Source organism: Chrysemys picta, chromosome 8, assembly GCF_011386835.1.
Source record: "Chrysemys picta bellii isolate R12L10 chromosome 8, ASM1138683v2, whole genome shotgun sequence".
Lineage (NCBI taxonomy): Eukaryota > Metazoa > Chordata > Testudines > Emydidae > Chrysemys > Chrysemys picta.
In genome coordinates, this window is record NC_088798.1 from 77,083,092 (window position 1) to 77,100,663 (window position 17,572).

General features: G+C 42.6%; 1 protein-coding gene and 1 long non-coding RNA gene across 16 annotated transcripts in view; one reads left to right on the top strand and one right to left on the bottom strand.

Moving 5' to 3' along the window:
* LOC103307590 (uncharacterized) overlaps nucleotides 1–4,070 on the bottom strand; it is a 29,984-nt gene extending 25,914 nt beyond the window's left edge. Inside the window, exon 1 of the long non-coding RNA XR_510180.4 lies at nucleotides 3,697–4,070. This is a non-coding gene — a long non-coding RNA (uncharacterized LOC103307590). The remainder of the gene's footprint in view (nucleotides 1–3,696) is intronic.
* A 165-nt stretch (nucleotides 4,071–4,235) lies between these two features.
* Nucleotides 4,236–17,572, top strand: part of FBXW11 (F-box and WD repeat domain containing 11) — a 137,718-nt gene continuing 124,381 nt past the window's right edge. For 3 of the 15 annotated variants that reach the window (XM_065555884.1, XM_024100221.3, XM_065555888.1), the window contains exons 1-2: nucleotides 12,047–12,080; nucleotides 15,827–15,906. Coding sequence is in view for 4 of the 15 variants with exons in the window: in XM_005284094.5 (XP_005284151.1) it covers nucleotides 4,457–4,501 (45 nt within the window). In the remaining 11 variants the exon portion in view is untranslated. Of the gene's footprint in view, nucleotides 4,502–4,624; nucleotides 4,850–12,046; nucleotides 12,081–15,826; nucleotides 15,907–17,572 lie in introns of those variants that run through there. The other 12 variants (XM_005284091.5, XM_042850766.2, XM_005284089.5 and 9 more) reach the window with 9 other exon arrangements.

A 17,572-nucleotide genomic window follows, 5' to 3' on the forward strand; every position in this document is an offset into this window, starting at 1 on the left:
CTTGTTCCGCTGCTTGTGCAGGGAAAGCCCCTGGCGTGCCGGGTCAGTTTGTTTACCTGCCGCATCGGCGGGTTTGTCCGATCGCGGCTCCCAGTGACTGCGGTTCGCTGCTCCAGGCCAATGGGAGCTGCTGGAAGCAGCGGCCAGTATGTCCCTCGGCCCGCGCCGCTTCCAGCAGCTCCCATTGGCCCGAAGTAGCAAACCGCGGCCACTGGGAACTGCGATCGGCCGAACCTGCGGACACGGCAGGTAAACAAACCGGCCCAGCCCTCCAGGGGCTTTTCCTGCACAAGTGGCGGAACAAGTTTGGGAACCACTGATTTAGATTAAGCAGTTTTTCTAACCCAACTGGATATTGCAGTCCACAGTATATAGATTTCACCTTTGAAATCTGTGCCAGTCTCCTCTGTTGGAGTCTCACATCTTCAGCATCCTTGTTGCTTGCAGTGTAGGTGGGTGAAGGAGAAAGGCCCTGTGGTCTCTTTTATGCCCTCCATCCCATGTGCTTGGAGAATGCAAGTCTAGGCATGACTGGGGGCATTGCTGAGTCTCCGGGCAAAGTTGAGCAATTCCCCTGGTGTGGCCTCATGCAGGTGATCTTGCTGTTGTCTCTAGGAAGTTAATATCTGGCTGATTTCCCCAACTAAGGGTATGTCTACATTTACCATTTAAAGCGCAAAAAGTCCCTTTTTTTGGTGCTAAAACCGTGGGAGCGTCTACACTTGTTAATGACTTTTTGTGGTGAAACTCAGAAGTTTCACCGCAAAAAGAAAACCACCTTCACGAGAGGTGAACAGTACTTACCGCTGTTCTTTTTGCGCTGCTGTGAAAGTGAAGACACTTTTTACCAGTGTAAACACCTTTTGGCCTCCGAAGGATATCCCACAGTTCCAAAAGCGACCACTCTGACCAGCATCGCTGCAGCTCTGATGGACGGACGTCTGTACCTCCCCCTGTAAGCCCTGGGAAGTTTGAAGCTCCCTTTTCCTTTGTTTGTAGATGTGGCGGGGAAAGCAGCCAGACAGCAGGAGGTTTTAAAAAAAATGCCACGGAAGAAACAAGGAAGTAATGGGGCTCCTGAGACATGAAGTAGGGCAGCACGGGGCACTGAGCAGGGACCCAGAATGCCTTCCACTCACCCCCCCCCCCCACTTCCCACAAGACCTATTGAGAGAGCTGTGGGATAGCTGCCCTACAGCACAGCAATGGAAGAGCTGGTAGTGCAAACAATCTCTGATGCCTGAGGAATTGAGTGAATACACAAACCAGAGCTTTTCTTTCACCAGTTACCTATCACTAGTGAAACTTACAGCGCAAAAACTCTGCAAATGTAGACATACCCTTACAGCATGTTTTAGCAACAACCATACAACACATTCACATAACTTCATATGCATTGATGATATACCTATTTAGATAGAGAAATTACTTTCAGCAGGTCATAACCTTTTCCTTGGTACCTTACAAGGCATGCTTTATATGTAAGATCACGATTACATAAAAATGAGGAATATGGGGGCTACAGGGGCCTCCCCTAAGGTATAGAATGTCACAATAAGGGCCTTATATCTTTGAGTGAACTGGTGAGCTTTTCTCCGCTCATTTTCTCCAACTGTCAAAAAAGGGGCTAAGGCTGGGAGAACCAAGGTAGCTAGTGCAGAGCAGGATACTGGAGGGACTTGGGGCAACCTGGGGCAGCAAGGAGAGTGGAAGGCAGCCATATGGGGTGGTGTTTGGAGGTAGTGGGAGAGCTTTAAGGCGTTGAGTGGGAGGCCCATGAGAGCAGCCTCATCCATTTTATTTCCCATTATACCCCTCCAACCCATTCCCCCCTGAGACTCTGCTTCCCTCATTCTTTTCCCCCTTCAGTAGAGGTTAAAGAGAAGGAGGGAGCATAGACTCTTCTCTTCTCAATGGCTGGTGCTGCTGAAAGTCTAAGGAGAGGTCTTGTTCCTGTTTCAACCTACTTTAACCACTGCCCCTTTTTAAGCACTTTTCCTGTTCTGTTCCTGCCCCTTGAGTCCCTATTTCTCTTTAGTCTCTGCCCCTACAATGGTGTCCCCCTCTGGCAAGGGTCAGAGCGGCAGTTGGATGTTGCCATCTCCTTTCTCTATCCTTGTTGGCAGCTTCATGCTAGCTAGGCACCAGTACCAGGAGCACTGAGAGCGATGGGGAGATGCTACAATAGCCCTGACGCTCCGGAGGAGTCACTAAATTGCAATCCTGCTCAGTTCCTGAAGCCCTGTTGGGTGCATGAAAGACACTGCACTTGGAACTGGAGTGAGCACACAGGGACTATAACAGAAAACCTTAAGTAATAATTTGAATTTTCTCAAATACAAGAGCATACAACTACACTAAGACAGGAATTTCAGGTCCCACCCAGAAACTGTTCAGGCTAGAGTTTGAGAAAGTCTGATGTAATTTACACTTAATCTGCCTATGACCCCCTCGAGGCTATATCCAACTGAGAAAAGCCAGAGCACAGTAGTGCTCTGGATCTACCCAGTTCCTGCTCCCTATGCCAGGTGGCTGTGTGGAGGTAGTTTCTGAAAGGATCAAAGTGAGGGAGATCTACTGCATTTAAGTTGGGGTCAGGGAGATTTAGGGCATCAGAGAATAGGCCTATGTGAGAATAAAAGACTATTATTTCTTATTACTTATATAGTAATGTAAAATTGTATATTGCTTTTTAACACAGTTAAAGTAGGGTTACCATATTTAAAAATTAAAAAAGAGGACCCTCCACGGGGCCCTGCCCCTTCCCTGCCCGGCCCCACCCCAACCCCGCCCCTTCCCCAAAGTCCCTGCCCCAACTCCGCCCCCTCCCCTGAGTGCCCTGCATTCCCCCTCCTCCCTCCCAGCCATGCGAAACAGCTGCCCGAGCGCTACCGGCTTCACTGTTTGCCGAGCAGCCCCCAGACCCTGCGCCCCCGGCCGGGCGCTTCCCCTCCCGGGCTCCGGCTGCGCTGGGGAAGCACCCGGCTGGGGGCGCAGGGTCTGGAGGTCTGGGGGCTGCTCGGAAAACTGTGAAGCCGGTAGTGCTCGGGCAGCTCTGCTCTTCAGCTACACAAAGCTGAGGTGTCTGGGGGAAGCAGCCGCGGCAGCGGGGGAATCCGCCTGCAGCTCGCAGCCTGCCGGAGCCGCTCTAAGGTAAGCAGGGGACTAGTATTTTCCCGGACATGTTCGGCTTTTTGGCAATTCCCCCCGGATGGGGATTTGAGGACCAAAAAGCCGGACATGTCCGGGAAAATCCGGAGGAATGGTAACCCTAAGTTAAAGGAATAGAGCCTGCTATTCAGAGGTATTGAGCACGCAGCGCTCCAGTTAACTTCACCTGCTAGCCAGTCCCAAGGTCTAAAGCGCTTGCTATATAGACTGATTTGAGTATCATGTGAGGGCGTGACACATGTAGGGAGGGCAAGAGTAATGGATAATGCAATCACGTGGCACACTAACATGTTTTAGGGTGCTTGATATAAGGGTTGCCAGCAGGCCCTTATGACAAGGGACATCCCTTATTTTTTCATCTCTGTACAACAAGATCGGGAGTTGCTGAGTGTTGCAAAAAGCAGCAAGAAATGCAAATATAGGTGAGTACTGCTTATTATTAATACTAGTAATATCAGGAGGAGTGGAGTGGGGTGCTAAGAAAACAGTCCCGTATTTTTTTTTTAAATATGTTTGCAACCTTACTTGGTATGGCCACAGGTTGTTAACCCTGACCCAGAAACCGTCAGGGATCCTGCAGCACCTAATAGCCTCGGTCCCGGGGGTCTCTGTTCGAGTGTCCTGAAGGTCTCTCTCACCCAAATGCTGGTCAGGCGGGTTTCTCTGCGTGACAGTTCTGCCCCAGGGATTGAGAATGTAAAGGGGGCATTTCTGGTGGGTCTCAGGGAGGCGGGCACAGGCACATGAGAGGGGAGGGTGCCCTCAGGCGTATCTCCCGTCACCCTGACTCAGCCTAGGGAGTGCCCTGCAGGCCTGGCAGCCTGGACGGGTGAGGGCACGTGAGGCTGTGACCCCCCAACCTCATTCCCCATGATGGCCTCTGTCCCTACTTTCAAAAGACTCCAACTCCCAGCATGCATTAAGATGGTCTCCCGGCCCAGCTTCCCCGGACAGGCTCTGGGCGCGATACCCATTGGGTATTGTAGTCCTTTCCGCGCTGTGTGGGGAAGGGGCCGCGGAGCTTGCCGGGAGTTGTAGGCTCTCCGGGCGTTCCGGTTCGAGGGGTGGGGGGCGTTGGTGCGGCGTTTCCTGTTCCGGGAACGCGGCGCGGGTACGCCGCGGCGGCTACAGCGTGCGTCCGTCCGTCCGTCTGTCCGTCCGGCGGGCGGGGGGAGGGAGCAGCTGGCGGCGCGGCGGCGGCCCGAGATTGGAGCCAGTGGGGTTTCGGTTCCGCGCTGCGGGAGGCAGGCGCGGGGGGGGAGGGGACGAGGAGCCGCCCGCCGCTATGGAGCCCGACTCAGTGATCGAGGACAAGACTATCGAGCTGATGGTGAGTGACCCCCCCCCCCCCGGAGCGCCCGCCGACCGGAACAGCCCTTCCCCCACCACGGGGGTTGCCCTCCCGGCTCCGCCCCGTCGCTTCCCTCAGGTTCTCCTCTAGGCCGGCGCCCCCCTTCGTCCCGCCGGCAGGAGAGCGCGGGGCGGAGAGGGCCTCCAGGTTCCGCGCTGAGCCAGGAGTAGGCCTCGCCGTGGGGGGAGCGGTCCTGGGCCTTGGGAGAGGGGGCTGGCCCCAGCCCCTACAGCCGGGGGCGCTGGGACTAAAGCCCGCCGCAGGGGGGCTTCCTCCTACCCGCCCCGAGCGAAGGTGACATTTGAATTCGCCCGGGCCTTGTGGAAGGTGCGCGATCGGGATAATCCCCCTGGCCCCCGAATGGCGGTTTGGTGAGCGGGGCTGGGCTTTGGGAGCCCCCTGCCTTTCCCAAGACGAGACCCCCAGGGCCAACAAATGGGCCTCCCCCACCCTTCCTGGCATCCTACTCTAGTCCCGCTCCTGTCCTCTGCCCCCCCCCATTCATTGTTCCCCAGAATAACCTCGTTCTGTCACTCAACAAATAAGCCACTCCCCTCCCAAAAATATGGACCCCCCCCCCAACCAGGATCTCAAAGCCTTCGTTATGAGAGCAGTTGAAAAGGGCTTGTGATTGATTTTATTTTTTTTAGGATTTGACAAGTAGTTTAAAAGATTTATTGAATTCTACAAATAATTGATGATTTGTGTGGATTATGTGGCATATATTAAAAAATGCTAAACAAATGGTGTTTTTTAAACAAGATGACATTCAGAATTTAGTCATTGTCCTTTTTTGTTCATGGAGATCCTCCTGAGATGCAGCATCTTGTTCTTTAACTTTCTCTTGAGTATAGGTTATAATGAAATAGTCTTTGCTACCCAGTATTTTTGAATCACTTGGTTAAATTGATTACCAAGTATGTAAAGGGGTTTGTCTTAGAATGTAAAGAATTTATGCCTTAGCATTCAGGTCTGTTTCAACCAAATATATTTTGTAATTAATACAGTATTTTTACAGTGACTAGTGTATAGAAAATCTTTTTGGAATTATTTTTACTCCTTAAGCCTGAAGTTTGTAGTTTGTTTGAAAAGATATTTTTTTTATTTCAGTGAGCAAGCATTTACTGAGTTAATTTATATTTTGCAGCAGCAGCAGTAAACCTTTTGTGAATTGTTCAATGCAGTAAATAATTCTCCAAACTGTGTAACTTAACAAAACCTGGGTACTATAGTTGATGTACCATGAGACTAAATGTTTATGCCTCTAAATTTAGGTTGCCAGAAAGTTGGCTATGGGGAAATTGGAGGGAGGAGGGGTTCTTTATAGAAATAGTAAGAGCAGTCATAAAATGTTAAAGGAATTATAAGAAGATCATCTGAGGGGGAAAAGTGTGTTTTTAAATTAGTGGCTGGGGAAGTTTAGAATGGGCGATAAAGATTAATATTTTCTGTGTACTAGTTTGCCTGCACTAAACATTACCTATTAATTAGAAATTTAAATGTGATGGTGCATAGCTATCTTTGATCTGTTTTTGTACAGTGCCTAGCACAATGGGGTCTTGTCCATGAGTGGGGCTCCTAGGTGCTACTCGATAATTGCCTTGTTCTGTTCATCTGAAGCATCTGCACTGTCCACTGTTGGAAGACAGGATGCTGGACTAGATGAACTATTGGTCTGAGCCAGTATGGCTAATCTTCTTTCAGCAGTACAAATAATGTAGATAGTAAGATGTCTCTTGCATGCTTTAACTGACCATTGGAATTGTGGTAGGTGCTGTATAGGCATAAGATGACACAAATTGGGATTTTTAGGCACTTCCACATGCTGTTAGTAATATAGTCTGAGCAAACTACCTGGTTTGGGAAACCTGTGAACTCCCTTTATAAAATCTGCACATCATGGCTGAGCACTGTTGTATCTTGTTCTTTTTACTAAGTAGCAGAAACTCAAGAGCTTCTCTGAAAGTCATTTTACCATCATGCTTTCTGCATTTCATTAACTCATTGGTGCTGATCACGGAGGTCTGTAGCTAAGTAGCTGTTCTTAATGAACTTCCTTGATCCTTACTGATTTAGTGGTGCCACATGTTGATGACATCAGAATCTCCTTCATGTTAATGGCTTGTAATGTTACAAACAATAGCTGGTGATGCCAGTCAAGGCATCAGTTGGAGGAAAAATCTAGTTGTTCAGGAATGAGTTTTATGTAGATACAAGTAACAAAAAGCATTGCATATAAAATATGCAAGCTGAATTCTAGGGGCTATTTTGCGTCGTATAATGGGTGGTTACTCATGGTGGCTGTGTGCTAAAATTTAACTGGTGTTTAAGCCAGGTAGGTAGAGTAGTTTTACTTAGCTTTTTTGGTGGTCTTTTGACCGCCTCATCTGCATTTTAATAATTTCTGGTTTTACTGTGTTGCTAACTAACTAAAGCAAATAAGAATTTTGAATGATTTAATCTAGCTATGATTACTTATGGGAAATGGGGAAAAAAACAATGATGGGATTTTAAAAAAATACTTTAAAAGATTTTGGATCTCTTTAAAGAACAAAAATCAAAGCTTCTTTGTGTTATGCAATAAGAATCCAATAAAATGTATGGTTACTTTGGCTAATGTATGTATAGTCTTGCAGTGCTCGTAAAGAGTGAATGTATGAGGATAAAAGCCAGAGCTGCTGTTTTCTGTAAAATTAAGAAAAATAAAGCTTAACAAGATGAAGGGGGAAAAAAAAGTATATCTTACAAATTATTACATAGCCATATTTACAAACTGTTTTCTATATTTTTACACTTAATACTGCTATTACTAGCATTAAAAGTAAAACATACTTTTGTTCCTGAGCTAAAAATTATATAGAATCTACAGAGTCTTCATAAACAAACATTTATTTTTTTAACAACTTGATAATGTTTTGCCTTGTTTCTTAAGAGATATTCGACTTAAGAATCTGTGGAAAACTGGGAACTGTAAAGTAAGCACAAATGAAAAGCACTATGTACAAAAAAAAAAAAGACTAGCCAAGGCCATTTGAATAGAATATGCAGTTTTTTATCAACTGTTCTTAATGTTAGCCAGCATCTCTAAAATGGAGACCATTTTAAACTCAAGCTTTATTTCAGCGCTTTTGCATTTAGAACGTTTCTTGTAAGTGAAATAAGATACAAGCATTAAGATTATAAAGGCAAGCTTTTTTGTGCCTTCCTGTTTGGTATAGCAATTAGCGTTTTGGTTACTGCATCTACTGCATCAAAGGCTGGGAATGAATATGTATTTGATTATACGTGAGACTTTTTTTTTTTTTTTCCGCAAATGTGTGGTGTGTGTTCTCAGTAGCAACTGGAATGTAATTCTGTGTGACTGAATTCAGGGATAAACAAAAGATAATGTATCAATATGTTAATAGCATGAGAGTTTCAGAACATGATGTTCTAGCTTTAAATTGTTCCTTAGCTTGATTGCATTTATTAAAAAAAAAAGAAAAGAAAACTAACTCTGGTGTGATAATGGTTCTGTTTGTAAAGCCAAGTGTGAAATATTTTAAGGTTTCTAAATTGCATCTGTTATGCTCCAAATAAGCTTTAGTGAGTGTGCTACCTATACTCACTTATTTAAACATTCTATAGGACAGCTTGCATTTTAGATAATCTTATTGTACTTTTGCAAATCTTTCCACCTTGACTTATTAACTTTACTAGTACTTAACCTCTGGTGAAGGAGGTCAATCATCTAGCAATGTTACTTTCATGTGGTAGTAGTAGCTAAGGTTGAATAGCCTCTTTTGCAGGCATGGAGTACATTGCTTGGAGAACATACTCTGGAAATATGAAACCTGGAAGTCCAACTTGTTTCTAGACTGTAGCAGATGTGCCATCTGGACTATGAAAATGAATCTGACACAATTGCTATGACTTTAATATCAAATATCGTAGTAAAGTAGTAGTTACCCAGTTTTGGTGAAATGCATTGTATAGACTGGACAAATCACTAGAAAATACACAGTAAGGAAGTAACCAGAAGTAAACAGATAATTGACTAGAATGGTCCAAAAGGCTTTTTTTTCTATCCCTAACTTTCCATGAACACATAAAAATAACGCTTTTGAATTACACTTCGTAAAGTTAGGTAAACTTAACCTTCCTACCACTCAAGAAATCAAATTATTTTCTGCACTTCATCCTAAGAAGATATGAAAATGAGCAAAATTTTCACCCATCCGTTTTGATAAATGATATTTTTGGCTCCAAGTTCTGAATGGCATTTAAACTCTGAATATAATGTAACATTCAGTTTCATTATCCTTTCAGTAAAATCCATTCTCAGGTATTTGACACTACTAGAAATATATATTTATCAAAGATTATTGATGACAACTTGTGTATTTTGTTTTCTGTTTAAAAGTGTCCTTTTCATTCAGCTGCACTGTTTATTTTATCACCATGTTTTTTAATTGGTAGCAAAAAAATTGTTGCCGACTTGTGATTTGCATAATGAGTGGTGGTGAAAGGAGGCACTAGAGGGGAAAATATTGTATATCTAATATAAAACAAAGTACATATTTGTAAGATTAATGGTGCACCGTAAGATCTGGTTCAGGGTGGAAACATAAATCCTTATTCTCAGGCCTTAGTTGTCTTGGTGGATTCATAAGACTTGTTTATCAAGGTAGGAAGCCAAACATGTTCAAAGATTTTTTCAAGTGCTGAGCTTGCTATCTTCTACAGCATTCTCGGTGTGCATGTCACTTTACAAACACAGATCCCTGCCCTGAAGAGCTTACAGTCTAAATTAAACATAACACTGCAGTGGAGTGGGAGGGTTATAGAAGGACAAGAATTTAGAAGTAAGATTAATTTAAGATTTGAAAAGCACCTGTTTATACCCTTCTTAAACATGTATTTTAAAAATGCATCGATGAAACGCATCCTCCTTAACAAATTACTTTTATGGCCTGGAGTTTCTGCCCATCTAATACAAACACCCCACCATTTAAGTGCCTCGGTATAAATAATAAATTAACTATAATTGAAGCTCCTGCCAAAAACCTCTCCACCTCCTCCTGGAAAAGCCATGCAATGTGTGCTGAAGATCTTCAATTCAGAAGGCAACTGAATTCCAGAATCAAGTGTTTCACATGAGCACACCTCATCAGCAACTCCTTCCCTAGTAAACCAAGTGGGTGCTAGCTTAAGCTACCTGGATGATCACAATTGGAGGAGGTAGCTGTGACCCAAACAATTTAGGACTTAAAAAATAAAAACCCTTCAAGATTCCACCTGGAAACTATTCTGCAACTCAGGCAGCTCTCAGAGCAGCACTGTAATATACTGTCTGTACAAAACACCGCTAAGCAAGTGGGCAGTTGCATTCTTCACCAGCTTAAGTTTCCAGATGGTTTTAAGGTGCAATCCAATGTACAGTTTATTATAATGAGTCCATCTTGAGGTCAGAGAGATATGGATAATGGTTATGTCTACATCTGAAAGAAAAGGAGGTACTCTTCTTGCCAAATGTAGCTGATAAAAATAATCTTGGAAACATTTCTTACCTGGAAGTCCCGAAGCAAATGCGGAACTAACAAGACTTCTAGGTTGTGAATCTGAGTAATAACTGGTGAGTGTGCTCTCTCAGTGGGATTGATACCTACCAATCTTGCCTATTGCTTCTCACAACCTACAGTCATTACTTTGGCAGAATTGGTGGGTCAGCAACATGGAGATTGAAACCACTTGTGATTGTGTAGTGGACTGGGATTTAAGGAAGGAGAGCAACGAAATGTCAGGGAAAAATGCAAATAAGACTGCAGGATAGTAGACAATCACATGCAGAGGAAAAAGGAAGGAGAGGTGGTGTGTGCTTGAGGGAGTGACTAGAGAAAATGGCTTAAAGTTGCAGGAGAGAGGAGTCGTCTCTGGGGCAGGAGATGTGAGAAGACTGTAGCTACAAATGCTGCCAGAAAGGGAGAGTCTCTTTCAAAGAGTGCTACAAGGTGGAAGTGAGTCTGTAGAGTACACCGATTGCTTTGGCTTTGTCAGTGTCAGGAAGGGGAGGGATTGAGTCAGAAAGAAAATGAATAGGAATGAGATTACTTAGATTGGAGCCAGCAGAGTGTGGGTGATGGAGTGAGGAAAATGGACAGAGAGGGGAGGAAGGCGAGATCTTGGGGAAAGCCAGTGCCAGAAGCTGAAATGAGGAAAAGGATTTACAAGAGTAAGAAGGGAGGTGTGCTGGAATTTAGATGTGTGGAACAGAGGAGGGGAGTTCAAGAGAAAAGAAAAGGATTAGGGAAAAAGGAAGAGTGAATCTTTAGGTATTGACCTGTATTTTTATAGTAGCAGCTATACAAGTCATAGAGAGGAAGAAGTAACAGATGCTGCTTTTGTGGGAGTTATGAAATTATCACTTTTAAATTGCCTAGTACACTCAAAGCTCTTTACTGTACGCAAGACACCAGTGACAATTGATTTGAGTTTTCTAAATAGGTTAGTTTGAGCCAGAATACTTTTAGATGGAAGCTCTAACATCTAAAACAGGGGTCGGCAACGTTCGGCACGCTGCTCGCCAGGGTAAGCACCCTGGCGGGCCGGGCCAGTTTTATTTACCTGCTGACGTGGCAGGTTCGGCCGATTGCGGCCCCCACTGGCCGCGGTTCACCGTCCCGGGCCAATGAGGGTGGCGAGAAGCCGCGGCCAGCACATCGCTCGCCCGCGCTGCTTCTCGCCGCCCCCATTGGCCCGGGACGGCGAACTGCGGCCAGTGGGAGCCGCGATCGGCCAAACCTGCCATGTCAGCAGGTAAATAAAACTGGCCCGGCCCGTCAGGGTGCTTACCCTGGCAAGCCGCGTGCTGAGCATTGCCGACCCCTGATATAAAATATTGTTTGTAGACCTGATGGATACCGCTGTGTTGCTAGAACTATGGCGTTACATGTCAATGCGTTCCTATGGTCATCGTGCACTTGTATGATCTGAAACTTTCAGTTGGGCCTCTCCTGTTTCTAAAACTGATTGGAAGTGCATGGTATATCCCCTGTACCTTGCGTATTTCACAGACAATGTTGATTGTATCCGCATCCTTAAGCAGGATTATTCTAAGCATTACTGCAGACTTGGACTTCTGGTATTCTTTGCATGATATTTCCTGGTTACTTCAGTAAAACGGCTCAATGCAGGTTGTGCCATGGATGGGACTTGGGGATATGTTTTGAAGGTTGGATGCAGTACCCTTTTTTTCTTTCCTCCTTTCCTTCCCTGTCCTCTGAAACACCCTTGCTACCTGATGTATCAATCTGGCATTTGTTCTTTGATGCATATTGTTTACTGCAGTAATGTTACCGACTTCAGAAGTCACTGTTGCATTGGCATCTTGAATTTAATCTTAAACCTTTTTCCTAGAATTGTACATTTCTTACTGCTTTTAAGCTTTGTGGCGTGGTGGGCAAAGTGAAATTGCTATTGCTTCTTACTTTGCAGCTCAGAGGTTCTAAATGAAGTAGATGGTACAGTAAGGATGCCAACAGGAAAGGAAAAGATTGGGGAGAATAAAGGAAGCATAGAGGTAAGGGAGTGCTGCTCTAACATGATTTTTTTTTTTCAAAGAAGGGAGTGAGGAAACAAATGGAAAGGGAGAGAAATAGGAATGTATACGGTGTCATTTTAAATGATTTTTTATAAATAACCTGCTTCTTTATGTTCCTGCTTTTTCCGATAGTGACGTTCTTTTATACTGATACTATCTGTTTTATTGTTATATTCTCTAAGTTCCGAGTCTGACATTTGCACATACGGGTATTGTTAGTGATCATTAATTGTAGAAAATATCCACTTCTCTGAACTTTTCAAATTTTAATGGAGAAAAGATTGTGCTAGTGGGCACGGCCATGCATTTCCACTTTGTTCTTTCTCTGTTTGAGGGACACATTTCCCAGATGCACACAGTGAGCATTAAGGACATTTTATTAAACTATGGTAGATTGTAAACATTTTGCAAGCCTGTGGCATAACAAAATCCTTCCTCCCAATTTGTGACCTCCCTGGTGTGACTACTCTGGTTAACGTGCTTTGCTATATTGTTCAGCCTACCACGTTCCATGTACTGTTTTCCCCAAGTTATCTCCCAGTGTTTTAGTAGTAGATGACCAATACCTTCTGGTGCTAAAATACTTGAATGCATGTCATACGTAAAAAAAATTAGTTTGAAAAAGGAGTAACTTCATGAAAATCAAGTAAATTTGCTCCAGTTAAAAAAAAAAAAATAGCTGGGGAAATTGAAGTCACCTGTATATTCACACACAGCTATAGCCCTGGCAGTAGTAACCCAAGCTTTTCCACACAGTTGCACTCGTGCTTCAACCTTCATCATTAGGGGTTAGAAGGTATTTCAGCTACCAAGGCCCATTTTGTACAAATAAGGGTGAAAACTGTAGTGATCTTTTTGATATAGGCACCTGTTAACTAGGAATTGAGACCAAGGCTCTTTTTACATAAGCTGCTAAATTGCTGTTAAGGATCAGTATTAAGTAACTGAATTTCTTTCTTTTTTTTTTTTTTTTTTGAAACCAGTGATCTACAGGTGAAAGGCTCACTATATTGTGTCAATTCTGTGAGCTATACAGCTGCCTCAGTAATTCTAGTTTTGATAAATTCTATCCTTGAATATTAAATTCTAGACTCTATGGATCTTTATGACTTGTATATCATTTGTGGAGTGTACACTTTTCTGCAGTGATGGCTGAAAAGACTTCATTTTATTAACTTACTGAGCTTTTAAAAATATGTAGCAATGCCAATTGAACATAGAATTTTTAGTCTGTGGCAGCAATTTGCACATTTTAATTTTAATCTTCAATCTTTGTGTATGGCAAATAGTATATCAGTTTGGTTCATTGAGAGTTTATAGTTGGTTAGAATTGTTAAACAAGAAGATAGCTCTGCCCATGCAACTAAAATTAACAAGGAAACTTTGACATTCAAGTTGGGTCTCCATGATGCAGGTTTTCACTTCCAAAGAAATTGAGACCTATGCTGCAGCATATTTCCACAGAACTTTTAGGAGATGCTTTCATAGTGACTTGGTCATTCCTTCTCATGACTTTCTGACTCTATCGTTGCTTGGAGAAATGATTCATTTAGGTATTTCGGGTGGCTTTCTTACTACCTGAGAAGCTATGTTGTGCTCTTTATGTGTGAGAGTCATATGCCTAGACATCTTGTGGCTTGCTTAGTTGTGATGTACATGGCAACTACTGAGGTCCTTTTGAAATCATAGATTGGACCTAATGTCAAACTCTCAAGTCCTTTTGTCTTCTTGAAATGTTATTTTGCAGCAGACTTATTGATATGTCTGCAATAAAGTAACACATGAACACACAGGTGCAGAAGATCCTTTCCCTAGTTTGTTCCAGGCAGTTTCAGATTTGATAAATTAGTGGTACACACAACCAATGTGAATGGCAGTTGTTTTTCTCCCATCTTTCTCCAAAGTCCCTTTGTTTTGATGTAGGTGGCACTTCCTGAGGAGATACTAGAACAATCAATGCACTGGCTTGTGGGAGGGGTTGATGAGGAAAGCAGAAGTATTGGAACCTGTGGCCCTGACAGTATCTTCCCAAGTTCTAGAAAAAGTTTTCTTTTCCTAACATGAGGATAGATACTCTAAAAAAATTATGTATCTTTGTAACTTTAGACTTTTTTGAGCAATATCTGGACAAAGGGAGTTCAGTCTCTTTTGGATACCTATCCACAGTTAGTGGTGCAAGAGGCACAATAAGAGATCTGCAGGATTCATCTTCTAATGGTTGTGTTCTTGAAGGCTTCCTCTAATTAATGTTTCTCAAACTTTTTTTTTTTTCCCTTGGACCACTTGAAAATTGCTGATGGTCTCGGTGGACCATTTAATGATCTTTCCAAATGTTGTTTGTACCATTAGCTAACTATTGTAAAGTGCTTTGGATAAAAGCACGTTATATATATAAAAAAAACCCTTAATAAACGTTTTTTGTTCTACAAATAAAAGCACACAACTCATATTTTAATATCAGTAGTCTTACCTTTCTAATGCGATGGATGTGCCGTCTCTCCCGCACTGTGGCAGCCACCGAGCTGGGGCTGGTAAAGAGGGGGGTCTCTCCTGAGCCACAGCTGAGGCTGGGAAGGAGGGCCATCTCTTCCTGGCAGTCGCAGCCCTGGAGCTGGGGCAAGTCGCCTCTTTCTCAGCATATCCCAAATTCCCCCCACCTCCTCTTCTCACCCCACTTCCCCCTACCGCCTAGTCCGTCCGTCCCCCCCCCCCCCCCCGGCCACCACCTCACCTTATATGTGCGCCTTTTCCAGGGTCCAGGCACCTAATTAGTGGAGCCATGCCTGCGTGGCTCCACTAATTAGTGGGCGGCCCTTCATTCTCACGTGTGCAGCTACCCAGGCATGCACCTTAGAGGGAACTATCCGCGGACCACCTGAATGGAGCTCGCGGACCATAATTTGAAAACCTCTGCTCTAGTAGGTTTGCCACTTAAACCCACTTTATAACCTGCATATACACCTAAAGGTAGCACATGAACTGCCTTTGATTTTAGGCTTTGTCATTTGATTTTGGCAATATAAAGGACAAATTTTTCTAATAATTATCTTAAGAGAATGGTTTATCTTATCTTGCAGTCTTCTCTGATTAGTTTTTCAGAAAGACAGTGATACTACAAATACACTGAACTCTGGCATAATTCAGATTAGAAAAGCTGTTAAGGTTACCTTTTACTAGGTGTACTCAGGGAAAATTGAATTTGTTTTGAGACTCAGAAAAAGGCCAAGAATCATTGTAGTAAAATGGTTCAAAGCATGTTTGTGGAGGTAGTTTAGTAGAGCAACGTTTTGAGAGAGAACCAGCATCATGGGTTAAGAAGCGATGTCTGTTTTGGAAACCTGGAAATTAACCTTCTAGTAATTAATGAAACATATTCCCTGGATGTAAATGGTGGTTGAGGCTATAGCACATACTTCATTTTCTGAGCTATAGTTTGTTCTCATCCCTCTTAATCTTGGTAAAACGATTTTTTGACCTAAAAGCACTTGTTCTGGATTGGTTGATTCAGGGCATGGGAAAGAGCAATTTCTTCTCTGTAAATTAGTTTCTTTGTCTTAGATCCACCAATCCGGTGACCCCTCTAAATTTAGTTGCTACCGGAGTCATGGTAAGCTGTATAGGTTGCCTTGTCTTTCTAACAGCATTAGGAGTACGTAATTGGGATTTCGTTCAAGAAAGAAGTAGGTACACCAAGCTGAAGATGATTGGCTGCTCTCTTTTGACAGACAAGTCTGAGAAGGAAACCCCATTCGAATCCCCATTCATTCTGGATTGGTGGATCTGGAGCTCAGAAACAAAGTTTCAGGTAAGAAATTACCCTGTACTATATCTTACTGCTTCTGCTTAGTTGCATTTGTCTGAAAGTTCAACACTTCGCTTTTTCTGCATTATCTCCCTGAAAATATTACAGGATGAAAAAATGTTAGCTATTTACCGTGTGTATTTAGTTTAAAAACAGTAAATATGTTCAGAATATACATGTATAACTTTTTAGCAAGTTACTTTTGCTAATGGATACGTTTTTAGAACAGAGTACAATCCATAAACTTTGTATCTCCTGGTGAAATAGAAAACAATATTTAGGCATGCATGGATGTTCAAAGTAGGTAGTATACAAGACAACAGTGGGAGGAAAAAATACTGTTTTGTTGTTGTTTTTTTTAAGATGCTGAAGAAGTTAGAAGTTCAGACTTTCAGGACCTTTTTTGTTAAGCCTTAATTGTTACATTGCTGACCCTATCTATCCTGTGATTTTTTTAACCGTGTACTATCCTGTGTTCTCTACAATTTACAATTGTTAATATATACAAGGGACAAATGTTTTTCTTTGTCTGCAGTACAGTTTCTAGTTGTGCGTATATTGACGAGCTAAAGCACAATTAGAAATCCTAGTGTACATAGCACTTGGTATGACATTTTTAAACTCTTAATAAAAGTTGAATTTAGAATGTAGTTAGTTTATAAAACACAAATGAGCCAGTTTGAATGATTGGCTTTCTTGGGCAATTTTTGTTGAGTTACAGCAGGTTGATTTTACAGTAGATTGGTACAAACAAATTGCTTTTTCTCAGTTGTAGTTTTCAAGTGACCTAGAATAGATTTCTCTCTCAAAGAGAAATTGAAATATCTCTAAAATACTGCAATGTTAGATTTTTTTTTTAAACAGCCCTGAAAGGTATTTGTGTGTAGTAGGGAGGTGGGGATCTGTTTTAAGTACAAAGGAGATGGCTGGACAGAAAAAGGGTACTTATCTTACGTTAGCAGAGGGCTATCTAGGCCTTCTACCTGTGCTGCCATTCATCTTTACTCTCACTTAAATTACTTTAATGGACTTCTCTTGACAAAGTATTCCATATATTTCCAATGCTCTTCATCCTCTGTCCTCTCATATGCAACAGATTTGTGTATAATTCCTAATGGTAGTAACACTAAACTCAGTGTGTTGAGGACAACACACCCCTTGTTAGCTTTTCAGGAGTCTCCCATTTCCTGTTTTTTTTTTTTTTTTTTTTTTTTTAGATTTACATCTGGTTTAACCTTAACTTCCATCCAAGTTTGATACTTCTGGGGCATCTGTGTGTTCTGTTCTGAAGAGAATCATTACTTGTATTTAAAACAAAGATTCTTACAATAATCAATTTTTAATATAGAAGTAACTTTTGTGGTTAGGTCTTGTGTGATGTTTCTTGTTTTGCTGAATTATACATTCATTTCCTTGGTCTGTAATTCTTTTATTTATATATGAAAAATTGTAGTTGGGTTTAACAGATTAAAATATAAATTAATGATTATCCTTACTGACGTCTGCAGCTTTTGGGTTTCATTTTATTTTGGCTGCCTTGGATTTTATTTGGTTAGGATGAGGGAAGCCCTGGGTATTTCTTTCTGTTGTATCTTCAATTTCTGAACTATGGAGGACAAATGGAAACTTTCAGGCTAACCTGAATTTAAGAAGTATTTGCTGCTGTTTA